The sequence below is a fragment of the Manis pentadactyla genome, chromosome 12 (assembly GCF_030020395.1).
Source record: "Manis pentadactyla isolate mManPen7 chromosome 12, mManPen7.hap1, whole genome shotgun sequence".
In the NCBI taxonomy this organism is placed as follows: Eukaryota; Metazoa; Chordata; class Mammalia; order Pholidota; family Manidae; genus Manis; species Manis pentadactyla.
In genome coordinates this window covers 12,342,571-12,363,643 of record NC_080030.1, presented here as the reverse complement: position 1 = coordinate 12,363,643, position 21,073 = coordinate 12,342,571, and the positions used below count along the sequence as shown (strand labels likewise).

The 21,073-nt window shown below is 49.2% G+C and overlaps 1 protein-coding gene across 6 annotated transcripts in view; it reads right to left on the bottom strand.

Moving 5' to 3' along the window:
- The window catches only part of LOC118917569 (cytochrome P450 4F2-like), a 90,853-nt gene that overhangs the window by 13,873 nt on the left and 55,907 nt on the right, over window positions 1–21,073 (bottom strand). The window contains exons 5-14 of one of the 6 annotated variants that reach the window (XM_036895521.2): window positions 19,453–19,506; window positions 19,237–19,364; window positions 17,762–17,883; window positions 16,774–17,044; window positions 16,372–16,438; window positions 16,047–16,176; window positions 9,761–9,894; window positions 9,618–9,682; window positions 9,380–9,462; window positions 8,577–9,213 (exon numbers count right to left, since the gene is read on the bottom strand). The exons of 2 other annotated variants lie outside the window; for them this stretch is intronic. In XM_036895521.2, coding sequence (XP_036751416.2) covers window positions 9,036–9,213; window positions 9,380–9,462; window positions 9,618–9,682; window positions 9,761–9,894; window positions 16,047–16,176; window positions 16,372–16,438; window positions 16,774–17,044; window positions 17,762–17,883; window positions 19,237–19,364; window positions 19,453–19,506 — 1,232 coding nt within the window. In that variant the 3' untranslated portion in view covers window positions 8,577–9,035. Of the gene's footprint in view, window positions 1–1,431; window positions 1,631–1,881; window positions 2,154–8,576; window positions 9,214–9,379; window positions 9,463–9,617; window positions 9,683–9,760; window positions 9,895–16,046; window positions 16,177–16,371; window positions 16,439–16,773; window positions 17,045–17,761; window positions 17,884–19,236; window positions 19,365–19,452; window positions 19,507–21,073 lie in introns of those variants that run through there. 3 more of the 6 variants (XM_057490049.1, XM_057490052.1, XM_057490051.1) reach the window with 3 other exon arrangements.

The following is a 21,073-nucleotide window of genomic DNA, read 5'->3' as shown; positions in this document are numbered from 1 at the left end:
CAGCCCCCACCTATGGGCCCCTTCCACAGGCCCGCCTCTGGCAGAGCGTGCCCTGCCCATCATCTGTCCAACTATCCGTCAAATATCCATCTATCATCTCTCCTGAGCCTATGGACTTGCCCGTCAGACATGCCATTTATAGTGAAGAATCTGAGGCCATGTGCCCCAAAGGTGAAGGACAGCAGGTGGCCTGCTGGTGAGGTGGCCTCTCCAGTCTCCGGACATGCCCCATGGGAGCCTGACAACTACCCCCAGGTGCTCCAGACACATGAACATATGTCATTTTCACCTTTAGGACCCCTTCCACGTTCCCCAGGATCCTATGTTGAGAATTGAAGGCCCTTGAAGAGGATGTTCTGAGAGGGAGAGTGACTAAGCAGAAGTCACACAGCAAAGGGCTGGAAGAGGGGAGAGTGACCAAGACCAGCCCTAAGAGCCACAGTCTGGGAGGAGGAGGCAGACCTGCAGTACTAGAACGTTCCTGTTACCCCTGGGGCTCATGGAAAATCTTCCAGGACCTAAAATTCAGACAACCTTCACGATGAACTCAGGAATGTCCATGTTCTGAACTTGGCGATGATAAGCAGTAAAATCACGGAAAGTCCTTCCCCAGACTGGGCAGAAAAGGAAAGCTGTGCTCCCTCCTCAGGGGGCCTGGGGGAGGGGAGCAGCTGGACCAGCATCCTTTCAGCCGTGACCGGGGAAGGGGAAGGCAAGTTCACCACCTAGGTCACCAAACTTTAATTCTGAATGTTTTCCAGCCCTGGACTGGACACTTAAGTGTCCGCTCTCCAGATCTCCTGTCTAGTAGGAGAGACGGATAATAAGAAATTCCATAAATAACTATGTAAATAGGCATGAGCACGGCCAAGTCAAAGGTCAAAGTGCAGGTGGGAGGTAGAACCCTTCTGAAAAGGGGAGTGGCCAATTTTATCTGTTGCACAACGACCAAACGGGACATTTTATGGGGTAAGAGTCAGATAAGAGGACGGTGTCCTGGCAGCGGAGGGTGCAGGGAGCAGCACCCCAGGGGTGGGCGTGGGGCTCAATAGCTGCAGCCCAGAGTGAGCAGACAAAAGGAATCGGGCCAGGCTGGGAGCAGCCCCTGGACAGCGCCCCTGAGAAGGCCAAGGCCAGCCAAGAGACTGGGAACCCCAGGCAATCTGCCTCCATTCAGCCCCTCGGGAGCCCCTCAGAGATGCACTAATGTGGGGCAGGCAGGCAGGAAGTGGGTCCAAAGCAGGGTGGAGGTCAGGGGTCCAAGGATGCAGGGATGGCCTGGGATGGCAGAGCAGGAGGATGGATGAGGAAGCTCCCCTCAGTCTCCCTGGCTTCTCCTCTCCCAGACCCCAGCCCCACCCGGGGCCCATTCCTGACTCCCCCAGAAGCCCGTCCACCTGATTCCGAGACCGTTCCTGCGTCCACACTCACCAGGCCCTGGTGGCCCCAAAACCAGTTCCGCATCGGGGGCTGCGGGAAACTCCGGAGGCGGCTGCAGGTGTCATAGAAGGTGCAGGCCCAGGCCAGGAGGCGGGCCAGCAACCAGGAGGCCCCGACCAGCAGCAGGAGCAGCCATGGGGAGGCTGCCGCTGTGTCGAGTCCCAGCCAGGAGAGGCTCAGCTGCGGCATCCTGGGGGGCACACGGGATAGAGGGTGAGCCCCTGAGGCTGAGGAAGGGGGCGGTGATAGAGAGCTGGGAGGAGAGACAGGGCAGCTCCCAGTAGGGGGAGAGGGCCAAGGGTCTGAGGGGCAGGGTGGGTGAGGGTGGGCGATGGGGCAGGGAGGGCTCAGGGGTGGGCACACGGGGGCTCAGAGGGGGAGGGGGCTCCAGGGAATTCTAGCAGGAGAAGAAGAGAGAGGGAGAGACAGAGAGAGAGTTACCCCCGGTTGCCCCTCATCTCCCAGGTCAGCTGACCCCTGGAGCCACCCCTACCTTGGACAGCATCCGTTCCCACCAGAGACAGGACCCCCAGCACCCGGCCCCCAGCCTGGCACCTTCTGTCAGGAGCAGTTTGTCCACACAACCGCAGGAGCAGCTTGTTCCGTTCTCCTGGGAAGTCTTTGCCCTGGGGCCTGAAATAAAGGAGACTGGCAGGGGCCCAAGCTAGGCCAGCCAATTTCCACAGGGCTGCTGACATCCTCCCCACTTGGAAACCAGCCCAGATGGAGGGTGTGGGGTGGAAGGCTACAGTGCTGTCAGGAATGTGGACACTGGATCCTCAGCTGTTTATTTGCAGGTGGTGCACTTTAGGGGCCAAGTAAAGGTGCCTGTGGGGTGCCAAGTGCACAATAAATATAGAATAGGAATTCAGATGCCTGGTCCTAAAGCCTTCAGTGGGGTGAGGTGCACCACCCCTAGAACCTCCTGCCCCTCTGCAATGTCTCTAGATCATGGTGTTCAAGTCTGATGGGGGAAGCCAACAAGAAATAATACCAACTCAGAGGGTGGCAGCAATGAAGGAAATTAATGGAGCAAGACATACTAGAAACTCACCAAGGGGCTGTTTTGGACAGGGCAATCAGGGAGGGCCTCCCTGTGGAGGTGACCTTTGAGCAGAAACTTGAATCCTTGAAGGAGTGAGCATTTAATAAAGATCATTTCACATCCTCTGCAAGTCATGTCTGGACTATAAAGACCGAGCACAGGGTGGGAGCAACCAAGTGCCTAAAACTTGCTTGTTTCCTTTCCCCAATGTGCCGATAAACAGAGAGTGAGGCAATTTCACTCAGTGTCTGCCTGTAAGGGAAGCAGAAACCAGCTCTGCTGGAGACCCACAGCAGCAGTGAAATCTGGCCTGGCATTCAAACTGAAAGTGGTTGCTGCATTTTACTTACCGTAATAAAAATGAGGAGACACACCAGCCTCTGAGGGCACATCAAGGGCAAGACCTGTAATCTGGGGCTGCCACCTCCCTGGCAGAGGTACCAGGAGAACAAAGGAGCTGGTTTTGGAAAAACAAGCCTCAAGGACAGCTTCAGGCAAGACCCGCAGTAGTTGGCATCAACCTCCCTTGAATGGGATTGTTGTGGGTGGTGCCAGACCTGTCACACCCACCACCCAGAGAGAGCTGGGGGTGGGCGGGTGGGGACCCTCAGATGGGGCAGTCAACAGAAACCACCCCTGTGGAATGGCAATGGTACTGACCAATGGGGGGACCCCAAGAATACCGCTCAGAAGGAGCAGAGGAGCCCACCAGGGGAGAGGCAGAGCCTCCCCCCCGCACTTGGGTGTCTGCTCAGCCAATGGGCAAGGGGGCCTCCCAGTGCAGAGGGGCTGGGTGAACCCCCTTCTGCAGGGGTGCATGGAGCTGATACTGACCCAGGCCAATGATGGGCTGCAGCAGAAGTCGTTGGCCACCTACCCACAGCCTCTCAGAGTCAAATAAGGAAATGGCTTTGGGGTCAGTGAGACACGCCTGCAAGGCGGTCAGAGGGCACTGGGGACATGGCGTCTGTCCTCTGCCAAAGCCCACCTCCACTTCAGCTCCAGCGAATCCTCTTCCAGGATTCCAGGAAGAGGTTCTCCCTGAACCCGTCAGCCTGGGCGGGGTGGCAGCTCTCAGCTGATGCTAGTCCCAAGACCTGCGTGAGCCTTGACAGCTTCCGGCCATTTAGGGTACACTACCATCATCTGGGGGCCACTCTGCCATCACTCCAGGAACACCCAGGAAGCCATCTCCCAGACCTTGTCCCCAGGGTGCAAGGAGAGCCAGCCATCGCTGGTCCATGTGTCGGACTGTCCAACACCACATCCATTGAACGGAGATGTAAGTCCAGGGAGAGGAAATCCCGGGGCAAAATACCTCTAAAAACCGAAATCAGTCAAAGGGAGAAATAAAGTTTAAAATCTGTTTATTGCTTACAAACTCCAGTCCAAGACCTCTCTTTCCAGCTCAAGCAGCAGCAAAACCGGCCCTCCCCTCCCCTCTCCAGCAGAGATAAGCCATCCTTGGCCCATTGATATGGAGATGAACTTCTCCACCCCTGAGGAATGAAGCAAATGCACCGAAGGCATACTTCTCTCCACCTCTGAACGCCTATTGATATGCAGATATACTAAAGCCAGGCGAGATATTCTGGAAATGTTACAGTTTTACCCACAGGAGGCTTCAGGGTTTATTGCAGTTAGTGCTGGCACCATGATATTATTTTGGTGGCCAAACCCTGGCTTCAACAATTCCTCCTTGGTTTGTACTTTCAGGTGTATAGGAAACAGCAATGTGTGCTAGCTCTCATCCCAGATTGCTGTGGGGCTCCGTGTGAGTCCCTTTTAGAGCACACAGTGCACTCCTGCCTGGCTTTGCTGACTTCTTCAAAGGTTAAAGGTAGGCCCCACTAATAGGCTACAACCCACATTGTCTTCTCCACATGTAATAGATATTGACTTAACTACTGCACCATATCAGAGGCAGGCTTTCCTTCTAGCCAACGTATTTGGGAAAATTCATCTGCTTCATCATCTCCTGGGGATGCCAACAGAAAGTGGTCTCTGCTCCTTTCCAGAGTTGTGACCAGAATCCATTATGTTGGTGAGTTCGTTCAAGCCGCTGCCAGAGACCCCAGCCGTCACTATCTTCAGTCACATGGACATCCAGCTCACAGGGCCTTGATGGGTCTATCACACTCAAGGCCTGCACAGCCTCAATTGCCAGCTTTGCAGCATCAAAGGCAAATGCACATGTTTCATGCCAGTCTCACCTGATGCCCTTTCATACCAAATGGTATAAGGGCTTCAGAATTGTGCCAAGTGTGGAATAAACACCCTCCAGTAGCCTAAAAGACCCAAAAACTCCTATAACAATGCCACATTTGTCTGTAAGAAAATCAGAAGCGTAACTTCATACAAAGTATTAAACGCTCTGTTCCCAAAGAGATTTGGGCTCATTTCACTCTGATAGCTTTACCCCCATATCCATCTATAAAAGTGGGAATTCCAGGAAAATGCTCAGGGTTGCCATCAATCAGTGAGCATCTAGCTCCTGTGTCTACCAGAGCCAGGACATGTACAGTCACTGGGGACCAAAGAAGTAATATTTCAATGTGTGGTCTCTGGTCCCCACCTGGTTCCCAAGGTGGGTGCTTCTACCTCCTCCCCAGTCAAACTGTATAGCCTAGCCATCCTCCTCTGCAGGTTCAGGTGAGGCCAGCTCACTCTCCAGCAGGAAGTCTCGCAACGCACAGGCTGGACTTGTGGCTTTGTCTCTGGCCTCTGCTTCTCGGTCCTCAGTGGCTGAAACTGATGCTCTGGCTTCATTTGTTGCCACAGCACCAGTAAGATTCTATTTGACTTCCCATCCAATTTCTCTCTGTCTGCTCCCGCCTTTGTCAAATCAATCCACATCTGGGTCCTTGTGATTTTCACAGGGCTCTTTAAAGTCTTCCTCCGAGTAGCAGACCACAATCCCTTCTGTGCCATCATTGCTTAAGCCTCCCCCAAATATCACAGAGTACAGATAACCACATATATGGGATTCCCTATGTGATGGGCAGGAATGGACTCTAGGGGCCCAAAGAAGGACAGGGGAGACTTTTATAGCACCATATCCCTCATCCCTGCTATAAACTGCTCTTCATCCAGGTCATGATTTACTGAGTTATAAATGGCATTTTTCATGCCCAACTCCCGTAATGCCTGTTGGAGCTCAGCTTACATCTGCCATCTAGCCAAAGATAATCATAAATCACCCTGAATGGACCATACAGTGCACAGTGTGGCCATAAGCCACTTGAGAAGAAAGGGCTTGCCTGGGGTCTGGTACGCATTTTGTAATCATTGCTGCAAGGCAGGATGAATTGTCAGGGAAGCCAGCTTTCCCATTTCTGACTAGGACAGAATAATCCCATCCACGCCTGCATCCCAAAGGCACAGGCGCCAGGCTGATATGGACCCCAGGAGTTTCTGCCAAAACTGGGAACCCAAATCCACCAGCTCTTCCTGTGTATAGGGGTGGAACATAATGTGCTGTATGACCTGGGGAGGGGACTGACTGCACCTCTCCTGGAGGAAACTGTAGTTGCTACATCTTTATTTTCATTACTACTACCAGGCAGGATTTCAATAGCGGAGGGGTTGGTGCCTCCAGTACCACCTCTACCTCCCCATTTTCCTGCTGTTTACCCCCCACCACTTCTGGAGCTGATGGCAAATCTCTCACTGCCCCACAGAGCACCTCCATCTCAGTCAGCACTGCATCCTTCATCTTCTCTACAGCACTTTGAGTGACACCATCTCAATCTTCAACAAATCTTTTACCTCCTCCACAGCACCTCACAGCTTGCGTCCTCATGCTGCCTCTTCTCATGTTTCTCACAGGAGTACATCCTTCTCCTTTATGGCCTTTCTTAATACTATGAGAAATGGCCACCCCACAGCTCCTGCCATCATGTGGGCAGCCTGTTTCTTTAAGGACTTCTCTATTTTGTAGAGCGCCTCCAGCACTGCCTCAGGTAACACCTCCACCTCCCCCCAGTCCTGGGGAGGGGCCCACTCCTCTAGGAGGAGAGCCACTTTGGACCACATGTCCATTGGAGGATACCAAAGTATCTCATCATCCATAAGAGGTTCCTCCAGTATTTCCCTATTTGTAGGGACAGCCCATTGTAGCACCCCTCCTATGAGGGCAGCTTATTCCATTGTTCTGTCTGCAGTGAATCCTGTCAACTATGCCAAAATGTACCTGCAAGCCAAGGGGGATCCCAGCTCTGGGCAAGTTTGCTTTTGATTCAAGGAGACCTAATAATGACAAAAGAATATTGGGGGAGAGTAAAAAGACTTCTACCAAGCTTTATCCTTGTGATGGCAGGTTGAGCACTAGAGTCACACCTGCATCCAGCAAGTCCATCTCCATCCCTGCCTCTGCTTCAGGCTCTGTGCTGAACACTGAGTGGAGCTCTTTATACAGTAACACAGATAATAATGGCTTATTGCCAACAAGTGTGCAAGCATACCTGTGCAGCAGGCCAAGTATTACATCATTACAAGTGCACAGTGGGTGAGTACATTAGGATCAGGTGAGGATCCTGGCCATGGAATTTTCCCTACAAGGCCACATTTCCCAAAACTTACATTTCACTGCTATGACTTTCAAGCTTTTAGAATATGATGCAAAAAGAAAAGAGAAGGTGAACACCACTGCATACTGAAGTTTAACAGTTAGTGACTCAGTAACCGTTGCCCATGCTTGCTAAGTCAGTCTCCCCAACAGTGCAGTAAGCTAACTACCACTATATGGTAGAGGAATTCAGGTATAGAGAGAGAAGGAGTTTCCTCGAGTCAGACAGCTAGTTAATAGCAAACCGGGGTTGCGACCTTGGTGGTACAAGCCCAGGGTGCGGTGGGTCCAGGGACCTCTCACCCTGACCACCTTTAGCTGTCTGCCCCGCCTTTCCTAGAGAACTGTCTTCCCCTCATGATCCGAGATGGAGCTCCAACTACCAGGTCAATATCATAAGCAACACAGAGGAAGCAGGTGGAAGGCTGGGCAACCAGGGTGTCCTGGTTTCTCTTCAGGAAGGTTTCCAGACCTGCCATGTAATTTGGATTTTTCCATATAAAACAGGGTACAGTCATTTAACCAACCTAGCTTCAAGAAAAGCTTTTGAATATAATCTGTATTTCAGCCAGCCAAAAATTAGGGATTCTAAGAAAGCTAAACTGGGTATCAGGATACACAAAAGCAATATCTACACAGTCCGTGACCAAAACATTGTTGACTACCCACACTTCTGATGTATATCCTTCTTCCTAAGTTGTGCACACACTCACAGCATCCCCAGGGCAGTAAATGCCCAAGACTACCTGTTCCCTCCATTCAGCCTGAAGTCTAGGATTGCTGGATGATTTTTTACCGTGATGTGGGCTTTTGTGGTCTGGAAATCTATACACTTAAGGCAATTATCACCCTTAATGCATCAAAATATTGGTGGAGTAGTAACTGGATTGCGACTATTGAAAATCCCAATTGAAACTTCTTGTTTCCATTAATGTCAAGCTATTATTTGGATTAAACTTCCAGCTTATTGAAAACAATCCTCAAAGCTACTTTTGCAATTTCTTAAATAAATAAATGACCTGAAAAGACAGTAGAGAATTACAAACATACCACTCAAATGGAAAAAGAGACCTGCAGATAAAATGCACGAGAGTGATATTTTTTGCCCCAGAGATATTTTTCAAGTCAGGAAAATGTGAAGCTGTGTTTTGATGGCCTCACGGTGGAGGGAGAAAAATCAAGGACTAGAGTGATACAAGGACAGAAATGGTAAGAAGACCCTCCTCATCTAAGTGGAGGCCTCAAAAATGCTACAGCCCTCAGGGTGAGAGGGCTTGAACTGCAGCTTGAATTTAAGCTGCCTCAGTAGCCCGGGACACAAGAAGCTTTCAACCTTAACGTGATCCTTAACCACGGATCCCTCCTCACAGAAAGCTGCCCTCTTCAAAGTCTAAAAATGGTATTTCAAAGATGATAGCCAATGCCCAAGATAACCAGGCACACAAAAATGCTGACCTTATGGGTGAAAACCAAGAACAGCAGACAATAGAGTTGATACCGTTAGCGCAATGAGCAAACACAAACTATAAAGCAACCAGGCTTATGTTTAAGTCCACACAGTGACACAGTAACCAGAGAAACAGTGAAGGACTCGGGGGTGAGAGAACACTGGGTATATTACAAGATTGGAACGGAGGTCAGGGTGGCTAGAGTGTGACTCAGAGCCTCAAATGTGCCCCTTAAGTCCGTCCTTAGCCCTGGTCCCTCTCCAGCCCAGACACCTCCCACGGCTCCCTATTGCCAACAGGATGAAATCCATGTTGGTCTCCGGGAGACCTCAGGTCAGCGTGGGGGGCTTGTGGTCAGCTGCTGAGGCTCAGAGACACCAGCCCGCCCACCCCCTGACCCCATGCAGGTCGCAAGCATTCCTGCTGGCTCTGGGATAGGCTAGAGCGGATGTGACAGCACAGTTTTATTCCTGGGAATCCGCAGACTGAGGAGTGTTTAGGGTCACACTGACCCACACAGGCCGGGCAGAGGGCATCAGCGCGCGCCCCCGCTCAGCGGCTCCACCCGCAGCCACAGTCCGCCCTCCGCGCGCAGGACCAGCTCTGGCTTCCTGCGCGGCTCCTGGTCATCCGGCAGGACGCGGAAGCGCAGCAGCGTGAGCGCCAGGGCCACCTTCATCTCGGCCATGGCAAACGTCTGCCCGATACAGTTCCTGCGGAGGGGAGTGGGGGCTCTGACTGCGCCCCGGAACCTCATCCCCGCCCCACTGCGTCTGGATCCTGACCCGGGACCCGCGCATAAAGAGGGGGACTTACGGGGCCTGGGACCCCCACGTGGGCTCGCATGACCCCTTAATTCCACCACCACCCTCGCCTCACCTGGGCCCCGCCGAGAAGGGAATAAAAGCCAGAGATGACCTCTTCTGCGTGGTTTCTGGGTCGAAGCGGTAGGGATTGTATACCTGGGGGAGGAGAGAGGCAGAGCTGCTGCGTGGGGTGTCTCGGGACAGCCAGACACCCCTAGAAAAGACGGGTGTGGCTACAGTGGAGGTCCAGGCAGGACCCCGCTCCCTCACCGGGCTCCAGGGACTGAGAAGGGGGTGGCGGGGTACTTCACCTCAGGGTCCGGCCAGACTGACGGGTTGTGATGAATCCCAAAGATGCTAATGATACAAACATTTCCTGCGGTGGAGGAGGGGGCGGTCAGGGGGAGGTCCCCTAATGGGACCACCCCCCACCCCACCCTGTCCTCCTGGGCACCTTTGGGGATGACTCTGCTGTCTGGGAGCACAAGGTCCTGGGTACAGCGGCGGGAGACGCCCGTGACGGGGGGGTGCAGGCGCAGACTCTCCTTGATGCACATGGTCAGGAAGGGCAACTGGGCCAGGTCGTCCCTAAGGAACCCCCCAACGATTACTAGGCTCCCCCCTGCTGCCAAAGATGAACCAGAGACTTAAGCATTAGGAAATCAAAATCTCAAAGAAAACAGCCTTTCGGAATATTCAGAAGCATTTCTGAGCAAAACATCACCCTCAGAGGGTATCCCTAAAAGTGAGAATATGTTTGCACAAAAAACTTTTAAACACATAATTAGGTAAAAAGAACTCTATAATGGACTTTTAAGGTTATTCAAATGAGTAAGTTCCACTCCACACTCTCAGGTGGGATAACCTGTTATTCTGAAGGTGTCAAATCTCCCTAAATTAATCAGTATATTCAATGTAATGCAATAAAAATCTCGCTGGGTTTTTCTTCTTTTTTTTGGAATTTGGTAATCTTTTTCAATTTGAAAGAATTAAGTTCATCAAGAGCTAGGCTAATTTAAACATAAAAGATCAAAGAAAGATAATTTAGTCTACCGGATGCTGAGACCTATTACCAAGTGCAATAATTTTTTCTACATCAGTGTGGTGTTATTGCAAGAACAGGAAAACAGACCCATGGGACAGAATACAGAGTTCAGAGACAGGCACAGGAATAGGTGAAAACATAGTATCTGGTAAAGGAGGCCCACAAACCTCTGGGCAATGGATGGATAGTTTGGTAGAAGGTACTCTGACAACTGGTGTCATGGAAACAAAAAGAACTAGATCTTCATCTACTCCATATACAGGGCGGTGTCTCCTTTTATATGTGAAGTGTAAAACCATAAAGTTAAAGGAAGATAATGTAGGAGACATCTTTGTGAAAGCAAGCACAAACTGGAAGACAAACAGAATGGATAAATACACACAGCATTAAGGATTTCCTTTTAATAAAAGACACCACAGGCCAAATTCACAGTCAGAGAAGAGATTCGCAGAACATACCTGCAATAAATACATAGATCAAGAACCGTATCTTGAATGTACAAAGAATTCCTGCAAACCAGCAAGAGAGATGACAGGTGACTCAAGAGAAGAGTAGGCAAAAGGCATGATCTAGAAATTCGTGAAAGCTCAAACACAGAGATTTAAAATATGGAGAGATGCTCAAAGTCACTGGTTATCAGGGAAATGGAAATTATATAGCAATGAGGTGTTACTTCACATCTGCTCAAGGCAAGTATTAACACTATGCTAGGAGAGACTGAGGTGTGATTAGAGAGACTTCATGCACTAATAGGGGAGGTGTGGACAGGGGCTACTACATGAGGAGTCAACACAGTCAAGAAAAACGATGTGGGATTCATGACCCAGCAAGCTGGCTCCTAGGTATGAATCCCAGAGAGATTCTCAGACAGGTAAACAAAGATGCATGCACAGAGATGTTCATTGCAGTGATGAGATGGAAGCAGCCCAGGGACTGGGCTGTTGGGATTGAAGAGGAAAGTGTTATATGATAGTTCAAAGCAGTAATCTAAATCTACACAGAACCATGGGTGTCTAATAAAGGCATAGTGCTACATTTCTGAAAAAAATAAGAGCCTGTCTGAGATCTGTAACACATACCTGTGACTTTAAAATGCGCCCACCCAAAACAAGACATTATTCAAGTAAAAGGATCAAGCTGCCTAGATCATATTGTTGAAGTAAGTGGAGAGCTGGGATGAATCGGAATGAGTATTGCATGGAGAAATGATGACATTAGTCATGAATTGAGGACCACGGTTAACTCCATCCTTGGTGCTGGAGGTCCAAAACCCTAATTAATTAAAATTTTCAAGAGTATATTTCAAACTAGCCAACCCAATCATAAATTTTCAATGGAAAAATAAGAATACAAGAAAAACATTGTTAAAGCAAAATAATGAGATAGGACAAATTTTATCAACTATGAGAATGTTTTCAAACACATGATAATGAAGACTTATGGGTGGCTATCTATGAGTATATAAATAAATACAACAGAATAGAGTCCAGAAATAAACCCTCATACAGAGATATTTTTAGTTCACTGTGGAGGGACTATTATTCAAAATCCTAAGACAAATACAAAACAGTCATTAAATTCTGCTGGGACATAAATTAGTTCAACCATTGTGGAAAGCAGTATGGAGTTTCCTCAAAAAGCTCAAAATAGAAATACATTCGACCCAGGAATTCCACTTCTAGGGATTTACCCTAAGAACGCAGCACTCCAGTTTGAAAAAGACAGATGCACCCCTATGTTTATCACAGCACTATTTACAATAGCCAAGAATTGGAAGCAACCTAAGTGTCCATCAGTAGATGAATGGATAAAGAAGATGTGGTACATATACACAATGGAATATTATCCAGCCATAAGAAGAAAACAAATCCTACCATTTGCAACAACATGGATGGAGCTAGAGGGTATTATGCTCAGTGAAATAAGCCAGGGAGAGAGACAAGCACCAAATGATTTCACTCATATGTGGAGTATGAGAACAAAGAAAAACTGAAGGAACAAAACACCAGCAGAATCATAGAACCCAAAAATGGGCTAACGGTTACCAAAGGGAAAGGAACTGAGGAGGATGGGTGGGAAGGGAGGGATAAGGGTGGGGAAAAAGCAAGGGGGCATTACAATTAGCATGTATAATGTGGGGGTGGGGGCATGGGGAGGGCTGTGCAACACAGGGAAGACAAGTAGTGATTCTACACTGATGGAGAGTGATTGTAATGCGGTGTGGGGAGGTACTTGGTGAAGGGGGGAGCCTAGTAAACATAATGTTCTTCATGTAATTGTAGATTAATGATAACAAAATTAAAAAAATTTTTTAAATTAAAAAAAATTCTGCTGGGACAATTAGATTTGGACAAAAAAACTGATTCCTACCTCAGTACTTAAATTGACATAGATTTCATATGGAAAAAAAAAGTATTAAATATAAAAAATAATAAGAGAAATCCTAAGTAGATTAAATTTTAAATAAAGCATTTTTAAATAAATAAACCTATTTGAAGAAAACAAACAAGAGTTTTACATTTTAGTCTTAGAGCATGAAAGGCTCTTCAATGCATGATTTTAAAAATCCAGAAGCTATAAAAGAAAAAAAATTAATAAATATGACTACAAAAAATAAAACAAAAAGCAAAACTAAAGTCAAAAAACAATCTGGGGAAGAATTTTTGCATACCAGAAAAAGAACTAATTTTCCTTATATTTAAAATTGTTGTAAATCAATAGAAAAAACTCAAAAAATTTCAAAGTAAAAAGGACAAATGATACAGTAACACTTCACAGAAAAAGAAATATGCATGGCTGCTCAATGTGTGAAAAAGTGCTCAACTTTACCCATAAAGTGATGTTCATTAGAATAATATAGTAATGATTTCATCTATCAGATTGGCAAAAGTTTTAAGGTTTCATGATCTATACTGTCAGTGAAAATATGAAGAAATTGTCTCTCTCAGAATCAGTTTGTAGGAGTGGATTTTCTGAGAGCTATTAAATTGCAAACTCAAATAGTCTTTGATTCAGCAGTGTTACTTCTAGGAGTATGTCCTGGAGAGATATCCACATGTGTAAGCAAAGGTCAGTGTACAGAGATATTCACTACATCAGACTTATAATAATAGAAGTCCCCAAACTGTACAAATGCCTTGGATGGGGGAATGTTTAGACAAATGATGGTACATCTGTCTGCTGGAATATTATACAGCTATCAAAAAAGGAGGAACTAGGGATCGCAAGTCCTATCACACACTGCAGGATAAATCAGTACAGAGATGCCAAAAGCCAGTTCAGCAATATTTGTTAAACTGCAAATGCTCACATAAATGTCCCCAAGAAAAGAGTGAGCCGAGTAAACTGCAATGTTCTGCGGTACTCAGAAAGAAAGAGCTCTAAAACACACTACTGAGTGAAAAGAACAAGGGACCAAATATGTGTGTATTCATTTATATTAAACTGTAATAAATTATATATAATATATATACACACAATTCTATATATATAACATATATATATATATGTATATATGCCAAGAGGAAGATCTGAAAGGATGTGTGAAATTGATGTCTCTAGAAACCCTTCAGTAGACAGAGAAGGGATTAGGCTGGCAGGGAGGTCAATACAGGTGAACCTAATCTCCATAATGTTTCATTTTGTACAAAAATAAAAGGGCTTGTTCCCAATACTGAATTTGCAATACAAAATTAATTTTGCAAAACTTATATTTTGGGAAAAAAATTAGAAGATCTTGACATTATATTGTCAATGTGCACGCTGGGTGCTCTAGACATACTCTCAGTTACAGAGGACGCGACAGAACAAGTAAGCAAGTTGAGGGAGGCCGGGGACAGAGTAATGTGAGTATACACTGAATGCTGTCTGGAAGGATACAGGACAAAATCAAAGGCAAGGATGGGGTTGGGATGCTGGCATCAGACAGAGGCTTACGTGAGGTGATAAAATGTGTTAACTATATTAACTAACCTTATTGCAGTCATTTTGCAATACATTCATATATCAAATGACCATGTTGCACACCTTAAACTTACACAATGTTACCTGTCAATTATATCTCAGCAAATCTGGGGTCAGAGGAAGGACGCAGAGGCTCATGTTCACTGTAAACCCTTTTGAATTTTTACCTAAACTATTTGAATTTTTTACCAAGTGCATAATCTTTTGAAGTTGGGAGAAGCACAGAAACATTTCTCCACCTCACAGGACCGCCCTGTTGTCCAAAGCCTTGACATTGAGGGCATTACCTCCAAAGTATACTGTTCAACACCTCCTCTCCGTCCTTCAGCTCTTGGCCCAGCATCTGTCCCCGGATTCCCAGGCCCCAGCTCATCCCCTCCCGTCTGCCCCTGAGGCTGCAGAGAGATATTTCTAATACCCATAATCTGACCCATCCTCCTTGCTCAAAGGTCTCCCATGGTTCTCCACTGCCCTCCTGGGTGAGTCATGGATCTCCCTTCAAGAAAGGACTTCCTGAGATGTGCTGCAAAAAGATGACAGAGTAGGAAGGCAAGGCGGAAACCTCCCCCCACATACACCCCAAGGAAGCAACTACAGCAAATACAACAAACCCTGAAAAAAAAAACAAAAAAAACTGGCAGTCCAGCTGCAAAGAGTGCAGCTAGCTGATAGCCTCCAGCTGTGGGATCCCCAGGCTGCACTGCAGCATTTGAGCCAAGGCCACACTTTTTTGGGCAGCTGCCCTCCGGTGACAGAGCACAGTGGCCCACTACTGCCTCTAGTGGCAGCACCCCTGCCTGCTTATATATTTTATCCAACACCAGCTTCCTAAAGGATCTGAATTGACACGTTTGGAAACTTCACATGGTTTCCAAAGCATTCCCAGAAGGGCTTCCATTACCAGCTCCAGCCTCCTGGGAGCTCTCTACTTCCTCACAAGGATCCAACCCCTTCTACTTCCTCCCAACACACCAGGCTCACTCTTGCATGCTTCCATTCTGGCCTTTGCACAAGCTAGCCCCATGACCTGGAACACACTGTCTGCAGCCTACACCCAGTGGGGCGCATTCATATTTGCTGTCTCACTACCCAGCCTTCCCTCATTCCCTCTCTGCCCCAGCCTTGCCCAGGTAGGACTTGAATGATACTGGACGCTCAGTGGGGAAATGGCGGGCAGTGTGGACATGTTTACTGAACAAAGAGATGATTTTTTTTTTTTACCCTCACAGATTTCTTGTGAATCCCTGGAGTATAAGGTGGGAATTAGAAAAAAAAGATAAAAAATTAAATAGAGTGGGGACCTTTGGGGAAAATATGGCAACTTCAGGCAGAAAAGCAAAGGAGCAAAGAAGTTCATTTACTGAGTATGTGCTGGGTGGCATCTATTCTATATATATTGTTGCAATTCTCCAGCAGCCCTGTAGGGGAGGCTTCTTGGTCCTCCACCCAGATTTACAGAGGAGAAAGGTGGTATTCAGAAAGGAGGACTCATTTTATTAAAATCACATAGCCAGTTAGTAGAGCAGTTAAGTGTAGACACACATCTCTCTGTTGCAAAAGCCTGCAAACATTTCCCTGATAGCAAGGCTGGGAACCAGACCCTGCCTCTGGGCTCTGCTCCTATTCCCACTGAGAAGTAATGATGAATCTACAAAAAGATCTTGCCCCTTCCCCAGCTGGGCAGCAGAGCCACCGACGGGTTCAGGAACAGGCCACGGCCGCCTGCACTCACCATGCCATCTCCTTAGGCTCACGGTCCCTCAGGAGCTCTTGCACCTCCTGGCGGCAGCGCTCCTGGTACTCGGGGTGCTTCGCAAGGTTGTACAGGACCCAGGAGAGGCCACTGGCCGTGGTGTCATGGCCTGAGAGGCAGGCAGACAGGCTTGGGCCTCTGGGCTGCTTCAGCACCAGAAGGTGGACAGCGTCCTCACATTAAGGCCCTCAGGGAACATGGGGATGATGGAGAGGTTGGGGAGAGATGGGGTGGGATGGGGAGGGCCAAGTCCCTGGGATGGAGACACCCCTGCCCCCTCTGTAGTCCACACTGGGACCCTCACCCTCAAACATAAAGGTGTCAGCTTCAGCTCGGATGTCCTCGTCTGACAATTCCTTCCCATCTTCATCCTGGAGAGAAAATAAGACACCCCCGACCCAAATCACAACTGCTCTCAGAGCCCCTGAGCCTAACCAGACAGTTCCTGAAGCTCTATCATCCAAGCAGGATCCTTCCCTCAGCACCTCCAGAGCACCCCACAGACCTCCCTGGTCTCCTGCCTCCTGTTTATTCTTTCCAGGCAGCCTTCTACAAAGTCATGTCTAAAACTTATCTCAGATCTGTCCCTCCCTTCCTCAAGCAGCTTCTGTGGCTCCCCAGTGCCGATCAACTCCAAGTCCTTCAGTCTAACATTTGAAATCAAGGTCCATTCTGCCTCTTGAATTCAGATTCCAGAGAAGCCCACCTTGGCCAGTAGGAGTACATCAATGAAGTCCAAAGTCTTGGCCTTAGCCTTGCCCTGGAGGGACTCATGGGAACCCTGACTAAAGAGGTTGCGGCGCCGCTTCTGGATGACAGCATCTGTGAATCCGTGCACCAGGTCACAAGCCTTGCGGAAGCGCCACCCATTGGGGGTGAGGTAGTAGAGGAAGTCCATGTGCAGGAAGATCTGCCTGTGCCGTTTGATCACGAAGGCGCTGAGCTCCAGGATGGCAGCAATATATTCACTGGGATGCCTGCAGAGCCAGGCCAGAGAGAGCCTCAAATCTCAGCTCCTAACACACATGAAACCCTGGGAGCACCTCCCAGCCAGAATCCCAGGACCAAGTCCCATCCAGGAAAGGGTGGCCTCCAAGCATGCTTCTCTCTCTACCTCCCACCTCTATGAACTGCCTGAGGTCCCAGACCCTAGGGCAGAGCTCGGACATCATGCTTATCTCCTCTCTCTGCTATGCAAAATCTCATCCTGCCCATTATTCCTTGGTTTCTCCCACATCAGGCCCATTTTCTCCACCAAGTTCACGCCTCCTCTTCTCCCTGGTCTCCTTGCATCCTCTATCTGTTCAACAGATGTCCAAACTCAGCTTTGACCCTGACTCTCATCTGCTCAAACACCTTCCATGCCTCCCTGGAAACCTCAGGATAAAATTTTTATCTCGTTGCCTGCCTTTTGAATCCCCTTGAGATCGAGCCCCTGCCTGCTCCTACCACCCTCATTTCCAAGGTGTCTTTTTTTCAGTGTGGCACACTTTGCTCATTCTAGCCTCCTAGCCTTTATCAAACATTCCTATCTATACAAAGGGACACTCGTTCTCTTTCCTTTCTTTGTCCTTCACTGTCCAGCCCTGGTCCCCCTCCTCCAGGGTATCCCTCCCAATTGCCCGTCAGTCTTCCCTCCCCACCTACTGCCTTGGGTCCATGGCTCATGTGCCCAGACCCCGGCAAGCACTCACTCCTGGCAATTGCTGTCAAAACTGAAGACGCATTTCTGCAGACTGTCCAGGGTCATGAGGCTGATGTGCTCAAACATGTCCAGACGGGAGCTGCCCTCATGGATGAGGCGGTTCCACTTGGCCTGGACGGAGGAAGGGGCAGAGCTGCGGCTGAGAGCTGCCTCTCCAGACCTACCCCGCACCCCAACCGCCAAGAGGGACTGCCCCACACCCAGCCTCCCGGCCCCAGGCACCCATCCCCAAGGGGGACCGGCCTTCAGTGGGATCAAAGCCATTCCTCTTAGGTCAGGAAGACCCCCTGGTTCCGAGTCAGGAGACCTGGGTTCAAGTCCTGGCTCTGCCTCCTACACTCTGAGTGCCCCGGGCAACTCACTGCTCTCCTCTGGGGTCCACCTGTCAAATCTTCAATAACAATTAAGACCTGCTTTACTGTTGGATGAACCAGATTAGAAGCCCGGCTCTGGTTATTAGCTCACTTGCAGCTGTGTGAACTTGAGCCAGCTCCCTAACCTATCTGACTTCGCATTTCGTCATCTGTAATGGGGCAAAGATAATCATCTGTATCTCATAAGTTAGACAACATATGCCATGGAATTGGTACCTTAGTTCTGGTATACAGTAAGTGCTAAATAACTGTTAGCTCTCATCATTATCTTCATCATTATTACAGGGGTCGGTGGCTACATTTACCCTATACCCTCACCCTTTGCAATGGGGCTTTGCAGCTCTTCCATTAGGGGATAGAACCTCTCTATCCAGCTCGTGAATCTGAGCTGGACATGGGACTTGCTTCAGAAGAAAGTGGACATTATGATGCGCTCCTTCTGCACCTGGGCTCCAAGAGGCCCTACACAATTTTGTTCACTTCCTTGGGGCCCAGCCCCCACCATGCGGTCGATCCCCAGCTAGCGTACTCGGGGGTGGGGGACAAATGCAGGAGTCCAGTTGTCCCACCACGGCCATCCTATACCAAACAGCACCTAGTTGAGCCCCAAACATGTGGCAGAGCTGAGCCTGGATTAGCAGATCTATCTGTCGAACCCAGCCGTGACCATAGACACATGATCCCAGCCAAGAGAAGAGGGAACAACTCAAATAATCCAATTATCTCATGAGCAATAACACTAATACTTTCAAGCCTGTGAGTTTTAAGGTGACATGTTATAGAGAAAGAGCTACTATGTACTTTTCATCATTACTGTCTTGAATTTACAGAGCTTTGGTGGGAGAGAATAGAAACTAAAGCCTTCTGAGTGCCTACTATGTGCCAAGAACGTGATTCTATTACATCATCTTGACCACATTTCAGAATAATTATTATCCCTTTTTTTACAGTTGAGAAAGAAAGAGGCTTAGAGAGGAAAGGCAGTGGCCCCAAAGCTGTCCAGCAGAGCCAGGACTCCTGACCATATGTGTCTGAGAAGATTCCTCCTTTCTCAAGGCTCCAGCCGGGACCCTGAGCCCAAAGAACTCACATGCATGATGTCCGTGCTCTTGCTGAAAATCTTCATATAAGGCTTCAAGATATCAAAGTGGAAGGCGGGTGTCAGCAGGCGGCGGTGTCTGCTCCACTTGTCCCCACCACTCAGCAGGAGCCCGTCCCCTGTAGAGGCAGCCATGGGGAGTGGGCAAGGGCAGCGCCTTCCCTAGGGCCCCAAGCTGCCCCAATCCCCCTCACCCACAGTACTCACCCAGCCAGGGCTTCAGGAAATCATAGAAGCCCTTGTCCTTGGGTGCGATGGTGGCTGACATGAGAGATAAACCATCGGGGGCCATGGAGGGGGAGGGGAGGGTCTTTGGCAGGTCTGGAGGCACCCAGCCAGGGGTCGGCATCCTGCCCCTCCATGCCCAGCACAGCAGGAATGGGGCCAAGAGCAGAGGAAACAGGAAGGAGGGGGAGGCGAGCGGGGTGCAGACCGGACTTCAGCACAGAGCAGAGCAAAGGCAGAGCCCGCAGACACACCCTCCAGGCTCAGACACACCCTCACGTGGCACAGCACAACCTGCGCCACCTGACACGGCCCCTACGTGGTCCAGCATGTCCTAAACCCCCGAGCTCAGCCCAGCACTCAACAAACACCTTAATGGGGGCCTCGGACACTGTGTCTGCCCCAGCCCTCTCTAACATCCTGGGACATCTGACAAAGCCGCAACATAGGTTAACATGTCCTGACATGACACAACATCCTCTGACATGAGCCTGAGACAATCTGATGTGACCTCAATGTGTCCCACAGAAGGACCCCAGATAGGACCAAAATAAGGTCCCATTAATGTTGCAGACATGGCCCAGGTGTGACCTAGACTTCTCCAGGACCCTCCTCCACCCTACACCCAACATTAAACACTTGGGGTCAGGGACTCCTCTATCCTCAAAGAGACCTGAGGAGGCTACCCGCTCAGACGCTGAGCTCCACCCTCCCTGAAGAGCTACGCTTGTCCCCTCCAGCCTCTAGACCACCCCCCAGGCCACCCAGATACCGCCGACCAAGCTGAGGTCTGGAGGAGCTTCCCCACAGCACTCTGGTCATATCCCCATCTCAGGTCTCCTCCAGCTAGAAGCACCTCCTATCAGAGGCCGCCAGGGTGGCAGAGAGCGCACAGAGCTGGGGGGAAAAGCTGCAGCATGCGGTGTGGCCTGGGGAAGCCACTGTGCCCCCGGGCCTCAGTCTCCTCACCCAGGGAATGCCGACCTCACAAGGATGCTGGCGGATCAACATCTGTGCTATCAGCCTGTCCAACCTCCACCCGCTGCTCCTGAAATCAGCACCCCATGCCTGCTCCACTCTCCGTCCAACCAGTTAGGAGGGAGGCTATGCAACCCCAACCTCTGCTCCAGAGTAGTGCACAGGACCCTCAGCCTCAAGTTGAATCTGATTCAATCAAGTTGAAGTGGTTAGATAAAGAATTGGTCCCTGGGACCCAGGCCTGGCCATTGTAAGGGAATCCTGAGACTTTTTCTGGATCTGCAGGCAATGAGTTCACTTTTCGTTGGGGACTGAGCTTCTGGGACTCACCTTTCCCAGCATGAGAGTGAAGCCATCACAGAGGAGCACAAAACTAGGGGATGAAGACAGATTCCCAAAGGCATTGTTTGAAGACCTGGATCCAGCCATGCCTGAAGACTATCCTCTCTGAACTTTTCAGTCAACAGATAATCTGTCTTTACTTAGACCAACAGTGTTGAGCTTCCACCACTCAACACTGAGACTCTGACAACCAGAAAAAGCCAGGGGCCTGCCCAGAGTCACCTAGAGGGTTAAAAGCAGGTCTCTGTCAATGCTGCCCGTTCCCCTGCTCAACCTGGTCTCT